The 19,195-nt window shown below is 54.7% G+C and overlaps 2 protein-coding genes across 3 annotated transcripts in view; one reads left to right on the top strand and one right to left on the bottom strand.

Annotated features, from left to right (window-relative positions):
* Nucleotides 1–2,394, top strand: part of TTC21A (tetratricopeptide repeat domain 21A) — a 31,355-nt gene extending 28,961 nt beyond the window's left edge. The window contains exons 27-30 of the mRNA XM_027097111.1: nucleotides 6–126; nucleotides 285–352; nucleotides 438–520; nucleotides 1,307–2,394. Coding sequence (XP_026952912.1) covers nucleotides 6–126; nucleotides 285–352; nucleotides 438–515 — 267 coding nt within the window. The 3' untranslated portion in view covers nucleotides 516–520; nucleotides 1,307–2,394. The remainder of the gene's footprint in view (nucleotides 1–5; nucleotides 127–284; nucleotides 353–437; nucleotides 521–1,306) is intronic.
* A 1,002-nt stretch (nucleotides 2,395–3,396) lies between these two features.
* Nucleotides 3,397–15,645, bottom strand: CSRNP1 (cysteine and serine rich nuclear protein 1). 2 transcript variants are annotated; one of them, XM_027097116.1, is made up of 5 exons: nucleotides 15,458–15,645; nucleotides 8,802–9,053; nucleotides 6,466–6,725; nucleotides 5,652–5,966; nucleotides 3,397–5,556 (listed from the first exon to the last, which is right to left on the bottom strand). In XM_027097116.1, exons 2-5 carry the CDS (start codon nucleotides 9,013–9,015, stop codon nucleotides 4,576–4,578), a joined length of 1,770 nt encoding a protein of 589 aa, XP_026952917.1. In that variant the 5' UTR covers nucleotides 9,016–9,053; nucleotides 15,458–15,645; the 3' UTR covers nucleotides 3,397–4,575. The 2 variants fall into 2 exon arrangements, with proteins under 2 accessions (XP_026952917.1, XP_026952918.1); XM_027097117.1 differs by lacking the exon at nucleotides 15,458–15,645 and adding an exon at nucleotides 9,912–15,441.
* Nucleotides 15,646–19,195: the final 3,550 nt, after the last annotated feature.

Below are 19,195 nucleotides of genomic sequence, written 5' to 3'. Positions count from 1 at the left end.
TTCAGTCCTGCTGCAAGGCCTACGAGTACATGGGCTTCATCATGGAGAGAGAACAGTCGTACAAGGACGCAGCCACCAACTATGAGCTGGCCTGGAAGTACAGCCATCATGCCAACCCTGCCAGCGGTAAGGCAGCCAGGCAGGCGTGCGTGGGTGCTGGGCCGGAGGACCAACAAACTCACCCCGCAACACAAGGCCTATGTTCTGGCTGTTGTGGGAACCGGAGGGGTTCTCAGGTCGTCGGACTGCCACCCATTGTCTGCATTCTCCCTGCTCCTGGATAGGCTTCAAACTCGCTTTCAACTACTTGAAGGACAAGAGATTCGTGGAGGCCATCGAAGTCTGCCACGATGTAAGCCCCCGACAGTGGTGGGGGGCTTGCTGCAGTGGCGGGGAGCCCTGCCTGGTGCTTCACACCCTTTCTCTCTCGGTCCCAGGTCCTCAAGGAGCACCCCAACTACCCCAGAATCAGAGAAGAAATTTTGGAAAAGGCCCAAGGGTCTCTGAGGCCCTAGCTGTGGTCAGTGGGAGCCAGGGTGGGTGGAAACTATCAACCTACAGAAGTTTCATGGAGGGGGTGGGAAGTGGGTCAGTGGAGAAGAGAGTCAGAAAATGACATATTCTTCCCATTTCTATATTGTGTGTGGTTTATTTGAATCATGCCTAATCTGGTCTAAGGGACGTCCCAAAGCTTTATGTTTTTAAGGCACAAGAAGCAATTTTGCTCTGGGGAAGAAAGTTATCAACCAGCTTAGCTTCCACTGAGCTCACTGGGCAACTTCTAATGCGCTCCGCTTTTATCCCAGACTCTCAGAGGCCAAAGGGGAGCAAAGAGGTGGCTTAAAAAACACCCTACAGCTATTTTAATATTTTTATGTTTGCCCGTACAAGCCTCTCTTCTCCTGTCTGGTCCCCAGAATCCTGGATTAAAGAAGCAACTGCTCCTCTCTGCCAAGCTGCCCGCTGCGTCCTCCCTGGCAGGGGCCCAAACAGGCCCACTCTGTCCATGCATTCTGCCTCCCCCTCCCCAAGTCTTCAGCCAGCGTCTGCTGGTCCTTACCAGTTTGGGACAAACCCTGATTACTCTTGCCTCTGGCAGGAAAATACATCCCAAGTAAAACTAGCTCCTACTTCATCTTTAGTAAAAGACAGTGACCAACTAATTCATCCTCGAGGAACCCTTTTAACACCTCAGGGGACAAAAGCAGGGGTCCCTGTGTAGATGAATAGTGTTAATTGTAACTGGCAAGAGGGTGACAGAGGTCACCTTTGGTGTGCTCCCAATACCTCTCTTCCTGTTTTGCAGGATGGCAGTAATGGGCCAGTCTGACCTCAGGGGAAGGAACTCTGAACTGGGAGTCAGGAGGCCTAGAATCTCCCTGTGTGACCTTCCCCTCTGGGTATGTGTCCCCATCTGTGGCAGGAAATTAGACTAGATCTCTGTGTTCCCAAATCATGGTACAAATGCCTGCTAATGATACACAGCAAACATTTGAAAGTTTAATAACTATGTGTTTAAGTATCATCCTTATAGAAAAAATAGTACAACAAACTCATGGATTTGTGGGTGCTGTTACGTAGAATGGTTCTAACTTTTAAGCATATTGATATAATTGATATAAAGTAAAATACTTAGTATGAGTAGAATGCAGATATGGCAGAGTTTTCAAGATAAGTTGTCCAGTGACTAAGGTTTGGGAACAGTGAACGGGTAAAGGTCCCTTCTAGAACAGCCTAAGTCGTCCCTGATGGCTGCGAGCCTTGTCTTTATAACATATTGCTGATCTTGTGCATGGCCTTTTGGTATGAGTCAGTGATCTGGAATGTTTTCCCCAGGTTACCACCATCCTTCCTATGGGAAGCCAGCTGCCTTTATTATGACCTGCTTTACAACCTAGTTTCTTGGGGTGGATTATGTTGAGAAAAAAACCCAAGTGACCCTGGGGCCCTAGATGGGGAGTGGGTAGGCTCAGTCCAGCCATGGGCTGTGGCCACGGGATAGGAGCCTGCAGGGGCTTCCAGCCAGAGTATTGGAGCTGTCGGGGGCTGCCACCCAGACCCCCAGGCTGGCCAGAGCAGAGCCTCAGGACCCTTGGAGAGACCCAGGTTTTGGATCATGCGTGCTGGAGCAATCTCTACAATAGGGCTCCCAGGGATCAGTGAGAGGGGCCACGAGACAACTTGATGCACCAGAATACTCCACCCTGAGATGCCTAAGACCTGGCTGTCCCTGCCTAAGCTGGTACCAGGGACAGGTGGCCCCACCATAGCCCGGACTCCAAGCCATGAGTTCTCTAACGGCCACTCCACTGACGACATGACCACGTGACTATGTCTACACATATCCTGAGGCAAGCGATAGATACCTAAGGGGTGACAGAACTGGCAAAAAAAGAGGATAAAACATACAGAAATAGAGCAGACACATGAAAACAGAATGGGAAGTCAGACACGCACCCGAGGCTTACATGTTCCAGGCACTCCTCTGAGCACTGGGTGCGTATAACTGAGCAAGCTTGTGAGGTAAGCAGTGTTATTATTTGGACAATACGGGGGACACCCAGGCACAGAGAGGGGAAGTAATTTGCATAAGTCACCTCACTAGTTAGTATAAGAGCTGGGATTCAAACCCTGGGACTCTGGGTCTGTGCTCTTAACCAGTAAGCCATAGAGAGGAAATAAGGCGTTCCCAGCATAGGCAGAGAATTAGAGCAAGAAAAGGGAGACCCAAGTCAGGTCTTTTTGGTGACCCCTCCTAGCATTTGTATAAATCATTATTATTCCTAGAGGGGAGGTCAACCTTGCTCCTCAGGCCCCCAGACTGGGGCCTCCTGGGGCAGGGTGCAGCCTGCTCTTCTGGCCTTTGGCCCAAGCTGCCAGGGACAGGTCAGACAGGTCTGGCTGGTGCAGATGGATGAGGTTCTGCAGCTTCTGGTGCTCAGGTCCCCAAGGACCTCAGCCACTCAGTCCCACATAAGGCCTGCACCAGCCATATCACACTGCCCGCTTCACCCTCGAGGCCAGGCCCCAGCTCAGTACGGGTGAGTGGGAAGAAGTAAGCCCACACCCATCCCACACAGACAGCCCTGTCCCAGAAGACTGCCCTGCTGCTCCCCACCACCATCCAGGTGACCACTGGAGATGGCTTCATCCAAGGGGAAAACTGCTCCATCGGCCCGGCCAGCCTCTTCTCACTGGCTTCCTGTCTCTGAGTTGACTGGCTGGCATGGAAAGAGGCCCAGTGTCCCCCACTTCTATCCCCAACACAGCCTCAATGTCCATACTGCCCAGCAGGGCCTGCCTCCCCCTCCCCCTCCCTCCTCCCTGCCACCTGAGGGTGTACCTGTGCTCCTGGTCCCACAAATGTGCTCCCAGATCCACAAACACAGACCACACTGAAAAATAGAGCCTCTTTATTGGTACCTGTAAGCTCAGGTACAAGGTGTTCCCACAAGCTCGCAGGCTGGCAAGGCCTCCTAGGCAAGAGGGCAGGCCCAGAGCCTGGGCTTCTTGGCACAGACACAGAAAAATGAATAAATTACAGTTCTAATACTCAGGGACAATATAGAAACTATGATGCGAAATTCAACATCTGCAAACAAAGGGCATGAAAGCCATAAGGAGCCACCCCTCGCCCCTGGCCAACTGGCCTTAGGGTACAGGCAGGTGGACCAGGCTGGAGTGCGTGCCTGGAAAGCCCTGAGTGGTCAGGGGCGTGCTACAGGCCCTGGGGCAGCCCCTTGCCCTCTCTGGGCCTCCTGCTTCCCCCTCCTACATTGATGGGCTTGGAATAAAAGCTGCAGCCTTTGGGGAGGGGGAAGATGGGGCAGAGGACAGGAAGGAGAGGGGGCTGCGTGGGGCAGAAGAGGGTTTTGGTCACGGTTGGTCAGCCCAGCCCCTCCCCCTGCCCAGATGCTGTCCCAGGCCAGCTCCGGCTTGCTCAGCCAGCCGGAGCAGGGCAGCTGCCACATTAGACAGAGGGCTCAAATCCATGCCTGGTCTACAGCAAAGCCCCGGCAAGGGCAGGGCTGCAGGACTAAAAGGCAAAGGGACTCGCATGGGTCTGTGCCCCACCCCAGCCCTAGCATTGCCTGCCAGCCACCTAGTCTCCAAATAAATTATGGAAATAAATTATAGTCTTCACAGTCCAGAGGATTCAGCCACCCATGAGTCTAGGGCTCAGGGTGGCAGAAGAAGCCTTAAGAAGTGGCTGATTTCAGCCCTGTGTGGCTGTCTTTGGGCTTAGGAACATCATACAAGACCGAAAAGGAGTCTGCAAAGCTCCAGGGGAGCCACATTTCTTCCTGCTCCTGGCACGGCCATGGAAGTGGAAGAGAGGGTGTGGGCATATGGGGGACCAGGCGGCTGAAAGGGGAAGTGCCCCCCCCCGTCCCGCTTCAGCACAGAAGGTTACAAAAATAAATAAATAAATCCAGAGTGTTGCATGAAAATTAGGAGTGCCCACATGGGAGCCAGCCAATGGGAGACCGTTACATACAGGCAGACCTCAGGGAGCCCCCAATTACAATGAAGCAGCAACAGGGCTCTTGGGGCCGGGAAAAGGCACCCTAACCCTCACACAGACACAGGCTCCACCAGCGACGCTGGGGCAGTGTCCTCAAACAACTGGCCGTCCATGAAGGGAGCCAGGGCCTCGGCGGCTGGCTCAGACAAGCCCATGATGGACTCCAGGAAGCACGTACTGGCGTCCCCAGGGGGAGAAAAGGCAGGCAGGGCGAAGTGGGCCGCCTCGAGGTTGTCCAGGCTATCAGACACCTTTTGGGAGGTGTAGTGGGGCCCCAGACTATAGTCTGGCAGGGCCTGGAGCAGCTTGAAGGAGTCACAGGAGGACAAGCTCAGGTCCACTGAGCTGCTCTGGCCGGCATCCGTGATGGCTGGCACCGGGGGGCCGGGGAGGCTGCCTTCCCCCAAGCTTTCAAGGCCACTGTTGAGGAGGCAGCTGGCATCCAGGTTGGCGTTTTCATCCAGGATGCCTGACGCGAGGCTGGAGCTGGAATAGCTGTGGGTCCAGCTGGCCAGGCCAGTGGGGTCACCGGTACCAAAGATGTCAGCTGGGTGGAAGCAGCTGAGGTTGTCCAGGCTGCCCACACCCCCTTCCTCCTCCTCCTCCCCCTCTCCACCCAGGTCAGAGTCACTGAAGCTCAGGATCCGAGCCAGGCTGTCATCGTCCACTCCGGGCTGGAAGCCGGGGCCGGGCAGGGCCGGGTGGGCAGAGCCACTGGGTGCCTCGCTGCTGCTCGAAGCTGTGGACGAATCGGTCATGTCGCTGCTGCAGCTGTTGTCTCCTAGCTCGCTGCTCACGGGGGGCTTGGCCAGTGGGAACGTGGGGGCCAGGACCTGCTCGCTGGGGCTGAATGCGGCACCCTGGGCCGGGGCCTCCAGCTCCCCAAGGCTCTCGGCCCCCTGCTCCAGCTGCAGGCGGGTGAGCGTGTGAATGAAATGGGTCTGAACTCGCGCCTGATTAAATTCCACACGGCCCTTAGGGTTCTCACAGCCCTCTCTGCAGCAACCACAGGGGAACGCTGTGTGGTCCATCTGCAAAGAAAGCAGAGGTGCAGGTGAGGATCCGGCGGAGCCCGGAGCAGGCCCTGACTCAGGCTCGCCTTCCCAGCCCCGCCTGGCTCCCGTACCTGGCACTTGATGCCCGCCAGACTACAGCTGCAGGTCTCAGGGTCACAGACCCTGTCACAGCGACAGCCACAGTCCTCCCGGGACTGGCGCAGGGCCTGCAGCTCTCGCTTCTCCTCACGATCGATCCTCCGCACGCCCGAGGCCCGCAGCAGAGCCCGCCGCTTCCGGGCTGGGTAGGGCTGGAGGAAGGTCATTTCCTCCAACTGGCCACCTGCCACGGCCACTGCCAAATCCTCCTCCACAGAGGCATCATCTATGGTGTCCACTGTAAGCGGCAGGCTGGCCTCCGTCTTGGGTATCCCGGCCTCCGAAAGCTGTGTCCAGAGAGGAGAGACGTGAGAGGCAGACACGGATGCAGTTTCTGGCAGCATCGGTCACTTGATAAATACCCCCCTGCCACGTGCTTACTCTCTCTGGGCTGGGCACTGTGGATGCCATAGTGAATGGAACAGCCAAGAAAATACCCTTAGGGCGTTTGCAAACAGGTTTCGTATTCATGTTATTCCCCAGTCCTTGGACAAACCCCGTCCCCCAGACAGATACACCGACCCCCGGTGTCCCATCCACTCCCCCTTCCCAGTGAGGTCAGGCATATTCAGGCACCACGTCCCCAACCCTGCAGCAAACAGGAGACCTTCTATACCCATCTGCCTGCAGATAATTTGGCAGCAAACCCTGATCAGGCCAATCACAGCCCCACAGGCCTCCCACAAACACAACAAGCAAATCGGCATCCACCCTGACACCTGTCCCCCCAAGGCTAGGACTTCAGAGCAACTCCTAGGGCGAGGGCCAGGCAGAGGGTCTCCCCACCTTCCATCTTAGCGCCTCCAGCTTCTCCTCCTTCAAGCGTAGGCGCAGCTTCTCTTGCCGTGCCCGGGCTTGCTCCTGCGTAAACTCGGCCAGGGAGAAGCGGCGGTAGGCACTGTGGCGGGAGGCCATACCCAGGGTGCAGCCGCCGCGGCTGGGCACACTGGTGAAGCCCTGGCACCGAGGGAAGTAGAAGACAGTGATGCCATCGAAGGCTACCCGGCCTGGGCGCTTCCGGGGGGTCCGCTTCAGGATGGACAGGGCTGGAAGGCAGGCAGGGGAGGGGCGGGCATTAGTTCTCTGTGAGGCAGGGCCTAACCCCCAGGAGGTGATGCTGAACCCTCTCTCCTCACACCCCTCACACCCCAAAAAAGACATGGATCTGAGCCTAGGAGCCGGCCTGGCCGAGACTGGAGCTGGTAAAATGCAACATCACCCTATGTCAACACTGGCTCATTGTTATTTACCAGTCCAAATGAGAGCAGTAAATATCTTTCCCATCTTTAGTAGCCATTTACAGTTCCCCTGCACAGTTTTCTATAGTTCTTTTTTTTTTTTTTTTTTTTCAGTGGTGGGGCGGTGAGTGCCATGCGGCATGCGGGATCTTAGTTTCCTGACCAGGGATGGAACCCGTGCCCCCTGCAGTGGAAGCACGGAGTCTTAACCACTGGGCCACCAGGGAAGTCCCTCTATAGTTCTTAAAAAATTTATTTGTAGGAGCTTTTTATATATACTCAATATTAGACATTAATCATCTAACCTATCTGTGCAAATATTTTAGTCCTTTTTTTTAACATCTTTATTGGAGTATAGTTGCTTTACAATGTTGTGTTAGTTTCTGCTAGTCCTTTATTTTTGCTTGTGGGCTTTTACGAAATAATTTCTAAAGTTTATATAATCAAAAGTATGTTGAGCTCTTCCTTTATAGCTTCTGTATTTTGCAACAAGCTTAGAAAGGTCCACCCTTTATAAGTTATTAAGTATGTTGATTAGTAAGCTATGTATTGGCATATTCAATATATATATTGGTATATTATTGATTTTTATTAGGTTGAACCACAAGAAGTTACCATGAAATAATCAAATCTTAGCAATTCCATATATTTAAACTTAATATATTAATTTTGTACCCAGCTACCTGAGGGAATTCCCTTCTAATAGGTTTTCTGTATACATATTCTTGAATTTATCATGTAGTCGAACACCTGCAAATCATGGCAATTTTGCCTGTCCCAATCCAGTATATTTCTCATTCTCTTTGCTAACTGAATTGTCTAGCACTTCCTGAACAATGTCAACTAACAGTGGTGACAGACAGTGTCCTCATCTTGTTCCTGACTAAGTGGGACTGCTTCCAGTATTTTCTCATTAATTGTAATGCCAGGTTTTAGGTTGAGACATATATTTTTTTATCATTTAAGGTAGAATTTACTTATTCTTATCATACAGAGGGTCTTATCTGGAAGGAATATTACATGTTATCAAATATTCTTTCAGTATCTACAGCGGCTCTTATATTTTTCCTCCTCTGACATAGTCATTTGGTAAACTATATTGATTAGATTTTATAGTATTAAACCACCCTTGTATTTCCAAAGTAAACCCACAGTAGTTTAGTCAGTTAATATACTGTTAGATTCTATCTAGTAAAAATTATACTTTCTCATGTATAATGTACAGATATGCATATAGTACATAAATAGACATATCTGTGGTATTAAGACATCATGGTGGGGAGGATCAGGGAGAAAATGTCTCAATGGGCTCCTTGGGGTTTGGGGTGCAATAATGAAAAATAAGGTTGAGAAACACTGCTCTAGGGCCATCTTTGTCAGTTTGGAATCAGACTTACGCAAGCTTGAAAAAATAACTGGGAAAAAACCTTTTCACTGTGTTCAGGCAAAGCCAAACAGCATTTTGCTAGGCGAGGGACCAGCCTGACAGGCCCCTCAGCACAGAAGCGTGGAGTGTGGGACTCGGGCAGTTCAGCTGGTAGAGGATAGGGAGCCAGCTGGAGAAACAAAACAGGAACTGAGGGACAGAGCTGGGCGGGAAGGCCCCAGGGCCACTGAGGAGCCCTGCCCTGAACATGATGACTTATAAGCTGGAGAGTCCCAAGGTTAAAGGTGAATGCAGCTGGACCCAAGTGCCTCTGGACAGGGGGCATTCCCGAGTGACCCCTGTAGGACAGGAAGTGGATGAGGTGGGGAGTCAAGTAGGGAAGCTAAAGCCATGGGGACACGACCTCCAGAGGCCAGAACGACTTCATCAGGGCCCCCCAATTTCATCTTCAGGAAGGAAAGAGGGGTGTAATGCGTTCCCAGGGTGAAGGGACTCACGGGTGAAACTTCGGGGGCCACAGAAGTTGCGGTCAGGCAAGGGCATCTGATCCCAGGGGCCTTCCTCATCCGAGTCCCAAGACGGTGAGGCCGAAGAGCTCGGGGAGCAGGAGGGAGAGTGGCGGCCCGAGGAGGACAAAGAGGAGGAGGACGAGCAGAGTGAGGAGGAGTCCTCATCCAGCTGGTCGAACTTCCTCTTCAGCAGCCCAGTCATGGTGGTGAGGGGTACTCTGGGGTCTGGGCACAGACAGCCTGGAACAGGAAGGGGAAAGCTCTAGATGGCAGGCCTGAGGGCGGAGGTGGGCACCCAGCCCTGGTCATCACCTCTCCCACCCACCCTCCAAGGCAACCCAGGCCCTCCCCGAGGAGCCCTACGTGCCAGGGCCACATCTCTAGTCGGCTTCTTTGCACCAGACGGAGCACTGAGATCCAAACCCTCGTCCTGGCCCTTATAGACTCCCGCCACCTCTGCCCCAAAGCCCTCCTGGGACAGCACCGGGCACCTTCCCCTCTACCTCCTGTAACCCACCTACACGCACGCACACGCCAGACCGACAGATGGACCGACAGACCTCAGCCTGGCCACGCTCATTCCCCGGCAGGAATCCTGGGGCTGACTCACTGGCTGGGTGATTCACACAGCTGCATCTGTGTGCCTTTGTGTGTGTGAGGCTGGGCGCACGCCGACAGCCTGCACGGCCCTCGTACAGTGGCTCTTCCTCCTCCTCCTCCTGCCCCTAGCACACCCACAGACACGCCACCCGCACACCCCAGCAACAGGCCCTCGTTAGGGGCCAGGCTGACCAGGACTCAGGGAACAGCGTGGCTTTGACACCAGCCCCGATTTCCAGCGTCCAACTTCCCTGTGATGGAGCTGCTCGGACTCTCCCTTAGAAACTCCCGCCCACAAGAGAAGTCCCCGGCCTCCAGGCCTGACTGGGGCCAGAGCCACCTGGGCTTTGTGTCTCTTTAGCATCTCCTATTTGATCTTCAAAATTCACCTTCATCTTGCCTTCCACTCCAATATCTAACCCTGTTTGTTTGAAATAACTTCCTAGGGAAATTCTTTTCTCCCCTTAAAAAAAAAAACCCTCTTCTAGTAAAACTGACCGGCCAAGACGACGCTCTCCCGTCCGTAGCTGGGTGACTTGGAGCACCCCAGGATACACTGCTCACTGTGTCTCCCCTTTAAGGGTCTCAGCCCTCCACAGGAGTGCAACCAGAGATTCCCACAGCTTGGCTGGCCTCAACCGAGTGGAGGGCACTTGGGGCTCCTTCCCTTAAATGCTGCAGCAAATAACAACCCCTTCCACTGCTTGGGAATCCCCAAAGGACTCGGCCCTTAGGGCTGAGCCCAGCTACCTTGTCTCTCTGTGCCTCTCACCAGGAGGAAGGGGAAACGATGCAGAGGCCCCAGTGCTGGGGAGCCCCTCCCCCACTGCCATCACAGGAAATGAGAGTGAACAGGAAAAACCAACCAGAAGGCTGGCGATCTCCCCTACTCAGGTGTCCTTTCTAAACACCCCTATCCCCGTTTGCCTAGCCTTCCACAAAGTCTGTGGATCCCAGACCCAGGCAGTATGCCGTCAACCAACTTGCTAGATGAAATTCATCCCAGGGGCAGCCTCTCCCCACAGGCACATGAGCAGCAAGAGAAGCTCCCCGACTTGCCAACCCTCCAACAACAACGGTCCCAAGGAAGGAGGACGCACAGGTGTTTCCGGGGGCTTCTCAGCAAACAGTTTCTCAGGCTTGGCACCAGCCCCCACCCCCCAGGGTCAAACCACAAACAAACACAACCCAGCTCTCAGCTGACCTGAAGGCTCTCACAGGAGATGCGGGAACTCATGGCCCAGAGGCAGGCATACACACACATTTACACAAGCAGACAGAGCACAGAGGCACCCAGACACAGAAACACACAAGGACAAACCACAACCCACCCATCTTGTCCCCACCACAATCCTGTTGGGAGACCCCATCCTTTCCCAAACTCCAGATGCTGTCTACAGGGTGCTGAATGCTGTCCTAATCACACACCTAAGCCTGAGATTCCCCCAAGCCAAAGGCTCACTTGGTCTCTCTGCCTGGCCATCCCTTAGAAACAAAATTCTGCAGGCCCCAAATCGAACCCCTTGTCTCTGTTCCCCACCCCCCATGCCATCTGTTCCTCTTCCTGTGTTCCCTATCTTAGTAACAGCACTGCCACCCACCCACTTACTCAAGCCAGAAACCTGCAGTCATCCTCAACTCCTTCCTGTCTCCCTCCATCCACATCCAGTCACCCAGTCCTGGAAGTACACATTAGCTCATTTAAGCCACACAAGGCCAGGCACAGACTTGGTAGGTATCACGGAGGCCACCCAGCATAGTGTTAAGAAAACCTTGGCTCCAGAACCAGACTGCTTACATTCGAACCCTGTCTTGGCTATCAGTTGGCTGGGTGACCCTGGGCAAGTTCCTTAACTTCTCTGTGTCGTCAATTCTTTGTCTTACAACCAACCTCACAGGGATGGGAAGTTTATGTGAATCATTACATGCCAGGTTCTTAGAACAGTGGTAAATGCTTGGTGAATGTGTCATTCTACACTGAGAAAAAAAGAAAGAGCTCCTGGATACACACAATACAGATGGATCTCACTGATATCATGTTCAGTGACGGAAGCCAGACACAAGATTACATGTGAATGAAGTTCAAGAAAAGGCAAACCCAATCAGTGATGATAAACCCAATCAGTGATGATACAGTTCAGAATCGTGGTTATCCAGCAAGTGGGAAGGGCATGCACTGGGGACAGTCATGAGGGAATTTTCCTGGCGGGGGGGGGGGGGGGGTCGGGGGTGAGGGGTGTCTAGAAATATTCTATGTTGATCTGGGTGGTGGTTCCATGAGTGTCTAAAACATCTCACTGTACACATAAGATTCATATACTTTGTGCATTTTACGTATGTCACCTTCAATTCTGTAAGTCTGTTACCCCTATCTCTCTGTTCCACTGCTACTACCCATGTCCCCTGCCTCTGTTTCTGCCCTCTGCCCGCAGCCACTCTTTACCCTACAGCTAGAGTGATCTTATTAAACCGCGTGTTTATCTACTGCCACCCCCATGCAGAAAATCATTCCCTAAGGGGAGCCCTTAGGATCAAGTCCACAATTCCACAAGTCCACAAAGAGGCTGATAAAGGCCTGGCTGCTGCCTCCCCTCCAGATTCATCATGCAAGACTCTCCCCAGCCCCCTCACTTTATACTCCAGCTGAACTTGCAGTTGCCCAAATGGCCATGACCTGCTCACCTCCTGGCCTTTGCACAAGCTGGAACCCAGCCTCACTCCCCTTTAGAAGTCATCTCCAAGAAGGCCTCCCTGAAACCCTCACTCCTCCCCACTACATGACTCTCTGGGCTCCCGCGGGCTCTGGGATTCCCCCATCGCAGCCCTTACGGCCCCTTCCTGCAATGGCCTCACTGCTCATCTCCCTCATGCCAGGCTGAAGGCCTCTCGGCCTGATCGGCACTGTGCCTGTGCCTGGAATAGAGTCTGGCACAGAGAAGCCTCCTGAGGACCATCAGAGGTAGGCAGCTGACGCTGCAGATCAGGTATACACAGAGAAACAATTTAGGCACATGAGGTCACGGGGGCCCGCTGGTCAGTGTGCCCTCCTCCTGCTCCTGTCACAGTTAGTTGGAGGGGAGGACGTGCCCATCCCCCAACCTGTGCCTGAGGGTTTGAGCAAGAATAGCACCCAGAAGGGGGTAGCTCTGAGAGCAGGAAAAGGAAGCTCAGGCTGCAGGCAGGTGCCAACACAGGCATCTCAGGAGGTTCCCCAAGAGTAAACAAATAGAAGGAGTGTTAAGGAAGCAGGTTCAAGCCAGACACCCTGGCTCTGCCTCAGGGATGTCTACAGACTGGGAGCTTAAGGTGAGGGGGTTATAAACTCCAAGGCTGCAGACAGGGAAACGGGGACACAGGAAAGCTACAGCCCGTGGTGCAGGTTCTAATGATGAGCACCCAGCAAAATCTGCAGACCTGGAAATGGGAAATCATCTCCTCCCTGACACTGGGGAGGAGGAAGAGCCCCTGGCTCTTGTGCTCCGCCGCCCGACCTAGGGATCCAGAGGCTGAGAGAGGCAGAGGCAGATGAGACAAAAAGACTCAGCCAGAGACAGGAGAGGCCAAGTCAGAAAAGGAATGAAAGATAGTGAAAGAGTCCAAGAAAAGTGTCAGACAGTGAGTCAGAGGGTGGGGGAGGGGCCCTCAGCAGCTACCCAGGAATCAAGATCCTGACCGTGGCACGGTTCCCAGGGTGAGCACAGCCCCCTCCGAGGGTCCTGGAGGAAGGAAAAGCAATTCCCAGGAGCCTGCTCAGACAGAAATACCACACCCCCAAGGAGCCCCGGAGACAGGCCCCGAATCGAAGAGAACCAGGCTTCTTCCGGGATCTGCCTGGGCCCTGAGAATCAGGCCGTCCTGCCGTCACCACCCACAGAAGCTGACAGCCCAGGAGGAGGAGGGGCGCCTCCCCACCCTACTAGCCACAACTATCTACACACTCAGGCCACACCATGTGAGCCAAGGGAAGGCCACCTCACCCTGGATACCAGGCAAACAAAGGCTGTTTGGGGGCAGGAATCCCCAGGCCTCTGAAAAGTCACACCAACTCCTCTTCGACCACAGCTGTCCCAATGCCCTGGCCCCCAGTGAGAGCTGGTATTGAGAAGGGGGAACCTTCAGCTGCCTCCACCCTCCTTCAGGAATTTGAAGAATGTCCTTTAACCTCAGAGCCCCAGGCCTTGGCCAGGCCAGGCCAGCTCCCCCCAGTACCTGGGGTCAGATGACCTCGGATCCTCAGGAACTACTTACTGGCAGAAGGAGAGAGCACCTCTGAGCACCTCAGGCCCCCATGGGGACTGGCTAGAAAGGCAGCCAAGGCAGCCCAGAGAGGGCAGGCAGGGAGCCTTGGCACACCCCTCCCCCACCCATCCCTCCAAAAGTGATCCCCGGGAGAGGGGACAGTTCCTCAGCCTTGGCCTCCAGGGCCTGGCACTGGGGAGGTGCCAAACGTTTGCTGGCTACATGAGGCAACTGCTCCTGCAGAAAGGAAACTGCACCTGACAGAGACTGCTTCTTCCACCTAAGCAAGGCCCCCTTCACTCTCATTCATTCATTCCTTCAACAAATATTTATGGAGCGCCTAAGACATGCCAAGCACTGTGTCACACACCTGGGCATACAGGGAGCAAGACACAGACCAGTGCTGCCCCCTTGAAGTTTTGAGTTGAGTGGGGAGGAGTATAATGGGTTACAAACCGTGCTGGGTGGTAGGATGGAGGGTGGGAGGGGTACAGCTGGGGGTGAAGACAGATCTCTTGGAGTAAAGGATGGGATGTAGGAAAAGCTCCAGAGAGAGAGGGGAGCACAGGAAGCGGGAGGGACTTGAAGAGGAAGAGGCAGAGAGATGAGGGGGAAGGGACGGCCTGGGAGGGGGCTTCAGGAGCCAGGGAGCCAGGGCTGACAGGGCAGGCTTTAGCCTGAGGGCACAGGAAGCCACAGAAGGGTTGAAGTAGGGAGTGACAATACCAGATTTGCATTTTAAAAAGATGGCTCAGCAAGGGACAGAAGGGGGTGTGACCGGTTGGACCAAGCTGCCAGAGCTAGGTGAGAGATGACAGGCCAAAGGCTTAGGAGAAAGGGGAAGGGAACCCGGTGACCTCTGGAGGTGGGGACCAAAGAAGGCAGTGATGATGAGGATTTGGGGGTAAGCTATGAGTTCCGCTCTAGAGGACTGTGAGACATCTGAGTGGAGGTGTCGAGTGGGCAGTGGAGCCCGGGAGGGACCCCCTTGTGTCAGGAGTGTGGGCTGTGTGTGACTGTGCCAGGGAGCAGGAGTGACTAAGTGTGTGACGGCTGCTGTAGTGTGGGCATCTCAACAGTGCCGTGCCGGTGTAAGGGCCCCCGGGAGGGGAAACTGAGGACCTGTAGGAAGTACGTGCTGGGGAGGGAGCCGTGCGTGGGGGAAGCCTACATGCGCCCGCGGGTGGCCGGTGTAGCTGCACCCATGACTCACAGCGGTGGCCTCTGCGTGTGACGGTGACTGACAAACAGGTGAGCGTACGACACAATCCCTCCTCCTCCCTCCCTCCCGGGGTCCGTGACTCACGGAGTCTCACTCCACTCTCACCCCTCCACTCCCTCCCTGACTGACGCCGGGCACTCGCCGCAGCCCCGGCACCCGCCCCCGGGGGGAGCCCGAGGAGGAAGGCGACAAATGTCACCTGCTCCGGCCACGCGAGGAACTTCTGAAAAGTTCTCAGGCAACTGGGTCAAAAGGGAACTCACCCGCGGACGCGCGCCCGTGGCCAGCCCGCCGCCAGCGCGCAACCACGGGGCAGCCACCCGCCCCGCGCTCGGGGCGCCGGGACCTCTTGGGGTCCCGGCGGCGGGGCGGGGAGGGGGAGCGGACAACCTGAGACTGTCGCCTCCCGGTTTCCCGACCCGGACTCCGGCCGTGGCGCGCCGTCCGGGGCCGGGCTGTCCCCGCCCTGGCACCCGCTCAAAGTGGCGGGGGGCAAACGGCAGGGTCCGGGAAGCAGCGCGTCCCGTGCGGGACACCCCCTCCTCAAGGTCCCGTCGCCCGGCCCGGAGCCCACGGTGCTGACCTGCGATCCGGACGCTCGCCAAGGGCAACGCCGCGACCCTCGTCCTGGCCGGGAACGCCCCCTGCGCTGCGACCCCGCGCTCGCTCGCTCGCTCGCTAGCTCGGTGGGCAGCCGTCGGCCCAGCAGCCCCTCGCTCTGCGCGTCCGGCAGCGGCGGCGGCGGCGGGAGACTGGCTGCGTCCGGCCCCGCCCGCAGCTCCGCCCTCCTCGTCAGTGGAAAACTCCGGGGCTCACGGCGCTGACGCACGCCGGGCCTCCCGCCCGCCGCCCCGCCCAGCCCCGCCCCGTGGCACCGCCCCCCCCTGCCCCGGAGGCACCGCACCTCCCGGCCCGAGACAACTTAGCGGCCGCGGGCCTCCCTGTGGACTCTGACCCCGCGCCAGCGCCGCGGGCGCTCTCGGCCCCCAGCCTCTCCCGCGCCCCTTCGCCGCCCTACCCCGGGCCCTCTCCCGCATGCGTTCCGGGAGTCTCTGACACTCCCGGCAGGCCGAGCAGGTCGGGAAGATCCCCACCTCTGCTCGCGGCCCCCGTTTACAGATCGGTACACTGAGGCCCGGAGCAGTGCGGAGCGTCCGTCAGGCCACCCGGCGGTGGCAGAGCCCAGGCCTCCTACACGCCCTAACCGCCACCGAGCCCGAGGCAGTTTACTATAATCCCATCAAACGTTCCCTCCTCTGCCCCCTTCCTACCCCTCACCCCCAGATCGCCTGGAAAGTATACTCTGGGGATGAAACGGGTGGGGGATGGGAGTAGAGATAGGGGGTTGGGAGACAAGGTCATCCTTGGTCCCGACCTTCACCTCTGCCCATGGGCCAGAGACTCTGCAGAAGCCCTGAGCTAGGGGTTCCTATAACCAGCTTATCCCCATCCCCACCGCCACCCGATCCCTCTCTTAAAAAAGAAGAAAAAAAAAAAAGGCTGGTTTCTTCTCAGCCAAACCCTGGCCACTTAAAATGGCCCACTGCCCGCTCTGCTCCCGCCAAGGCCTTTCCTGGGTAGGGGCCAACTCTCCCAGTATTACTGCGCCGGGGAAAGTGTGTGCATGCCCCGGCAGCGAGTTCTGGCCCAGGAACCCACCCTCCTCCCCTCTTCCCAAGCGCTGGTCAGACCTACCCACCACGCGTGCCCTGAGCGTTTCTACCCTCACACCTTTCCTGCAGGTGTCCCTCTCGCCTGGAACGCCTTCTTGCCCTCTCGCTGCTTACCAGAATCCCACCGCCTTTAAGGTCTCAGCTTGCACTGCCTCCTCCAGGGAGCCTTCGTGGGAGCCTGACCCTCCCCCCTTCTGGCTCCCGCTGCATTCTGGGTTCTTTGACTGTCCTAGAAGAACGCTGTGTGTGACTAGCCCAGCCCTCAGGATTCCCTTCTACCTCACTCCAGGTGGCGGGTGGGGGTGACCTGTCCTGCCTGGATGGCATCTGGGGTAGAGATGATGGTAAGGGCCTCTCTAGCCACAGGTGTGTATGTGGAGGGGACCAGGAGGGGTCTGCCTGCCCTTTACCTTTCTAAGGAAGAACCCTAGGAGGAATGCAGGTTGGGGGAAGCTACAGCCCCTGTTCTTGCTGGATGCTTTGAATGTGTGTACCTGGGGGGCCTGCAGGGGGGAGGTAACCTTTCAGTGACTTACCAGTGCCCTCAGGATGAAGTCTCAACTCTGTGGGGGCCTACAAAGCCAGAATAATCAGGTCCTCGCCCACCTTTGCAACCTCACCTCTTCAAACTCCCACACCCCACTCACTTCACTGCTCCTCCATTTTGTCTTTAATGTGTGCACGTCTTTTTACTTGCACATTGTGCTTGTAACATTGCTACAACCTAGTTTTAATTTACACACGAGGTATTCTGTTCTGTACCTCCATAAGTTTCTTCCACCCTAACCTCTGCACTTCCACCCCATGCCCTTGATAACTGCACTCCAGCTCTGATTGCCAGCAGTCAGTTCTTGGGGTGTGTCCTGCTCATCCTGATTTAAACTTCCAAAGATGCTGCTCCCCAGCCTGCACCTGCCTTGCACCCACTTAGTTGTATGGTTTCCTTGTGCATTTCCATGTGAGTTGTCTGTGAGCCCTGGGAGGGCAGGGACCATGTCTGACTATCCTTCGTGCTCGTTAAGAACATATTGAATAAATTGTCTATGCAGTAAACGTGTACAGGGAGCTGGGGCTCAAGGAGAGGGCAGGGCTGGAAGTGGGGATGGAAGGGTCATCAGCAGACAGCCGGTACCTTGAAGCCCTGGGTGTGGCTGAGACATCTCTGGAGGGAGTTGAAAGGCTACAAAGCTGTGTCCTTTGCTAGAGGTGACTCAGCCCTTAGGGCTATGAGGCGGGTGGCTACCCACCCACTCCCACCCCCCTCAAATACTCAGCTGCACTGTCTCCTGTGGCTGCTGGGTGATAGACCTTGCTGGTCCCAAGGAATCACTTCTTCCACTGCCTCCTCCTTCCTGCCTCTAATCCTCTAGGTGGGTCCTCAGGAGACAGGGAGGTCTCTGTGACCTACAGTGGAGTTCTAGTTCTCTCTCTCTCTCTCTCTCTCTCTCTCTGTGTGTGTGTGTGTGTGTGTGTGTGTGTGTGTGTGTGTGTGAGTCTCTCTCTGTCTCTCTCTCTCAAGTCTTCCAATTTGTGAGATGGGGGCATTAGACTAGAGAAATCCACTACCTTCAACATTCCTTGAGCTAGTTTCTAGAAGATGCTGCCTGCTGATCAGGGAACTGGGTAGAGTTGAGCACTCGTTAATGAGGGTCTCTCAGGCTGTCTCAGTTTGCATCCTGCTGGGCTGTGTATGAGGGAAACCAGACAGGACAGAGACCAGAGCAGGGAGTTGGCAAGGGCTGGAGAGGGGGCGTAGAGCAGGGAGGCCAATGGTTGACAGGGTTTGGGAGGCAGGAAAAGAAGGAGAAAATAAGGGAAAACATAGGAGAATAAAAAGAATCAAATAAGTGATATGTTTTCTCTAGAAAAGCATCTCCCTGTCCTGGGATGGGCTCACCAGATGTTCCCCAGATGTTGCTGGTGATGAGAAACATCTTCCTCTGGGATCACAAGTAAGCTCTTCCTGTTGGTAGGGAAATGAAGGGTCTGTTCCAAGGCAAGGAGGGTGGGTCTGGAGCAGCATCCATCTGTGACTATGGCACATACATAGGCAAAAACACACCCACACATCCTCAGGGAATTTTTGAATACTTTGGAGAGTCCCACAAGTTTCTCAAACATTCAGCATCCATGGACCACCCAATTTTAGGTAAATAAAAAATTACTACTAGTTTTAAATAGATTTTTTAAATTAAAAATTAATGATGCATTTCCATCCGAAAGATTAAAATTAAAAGGACTTTTTTTTAAGTACTAAATGCAGCAGGATTGAGAATTCATCAGATTTATCATACATTGTTGTTGGGAGGGTAAACTGATACAGTTTGGAAAATAATTTGGCAGTACCTACTAAGGCCAGACTCTATGATCTTATAATTCTACTGCTCTGTATATTCCCAAGAGAAAAGAAGGTGCTTATGTCCACGAAAGACACTTACAAGAATGTTATGGCAGCTTTATTCATAACAGCCTGAAACTAGAAACAACGCAAATGTCCAATAGGTGACTGAAAACAACTACAATTTATCATACAATGAAATATTACACAGCAATGAAAAAGAACAATTGCCTCATATAATGACAAGGATGAATCTTTAAAACATTATGTTGAGTAAAAGAAACCAAGCACGAAAGAGGAATAACTATGA

This window comes from Aethalodelphis obliquidens, unplaced genomic scaffold (genome assembly GCF_003676395.1).
Source record: "Aethalodelphis obliquidens isolate GAN/ISIS:26980383/991018 unplaced genomic scaffold, ASM367639v1 scaffold112, whole genome shotgun sequence".
Taxonomy (NCBI): domain Eukaryota; kingdom Metazoa; phylum Chordata; class Mammalia; order Artiodactyla; family Delphinidae; genus Aethalodelphis; species Aethalodelphis obliquidens.
This window is presented reverse-complemented; position numbering and strand designations above follow the sequence as displayed.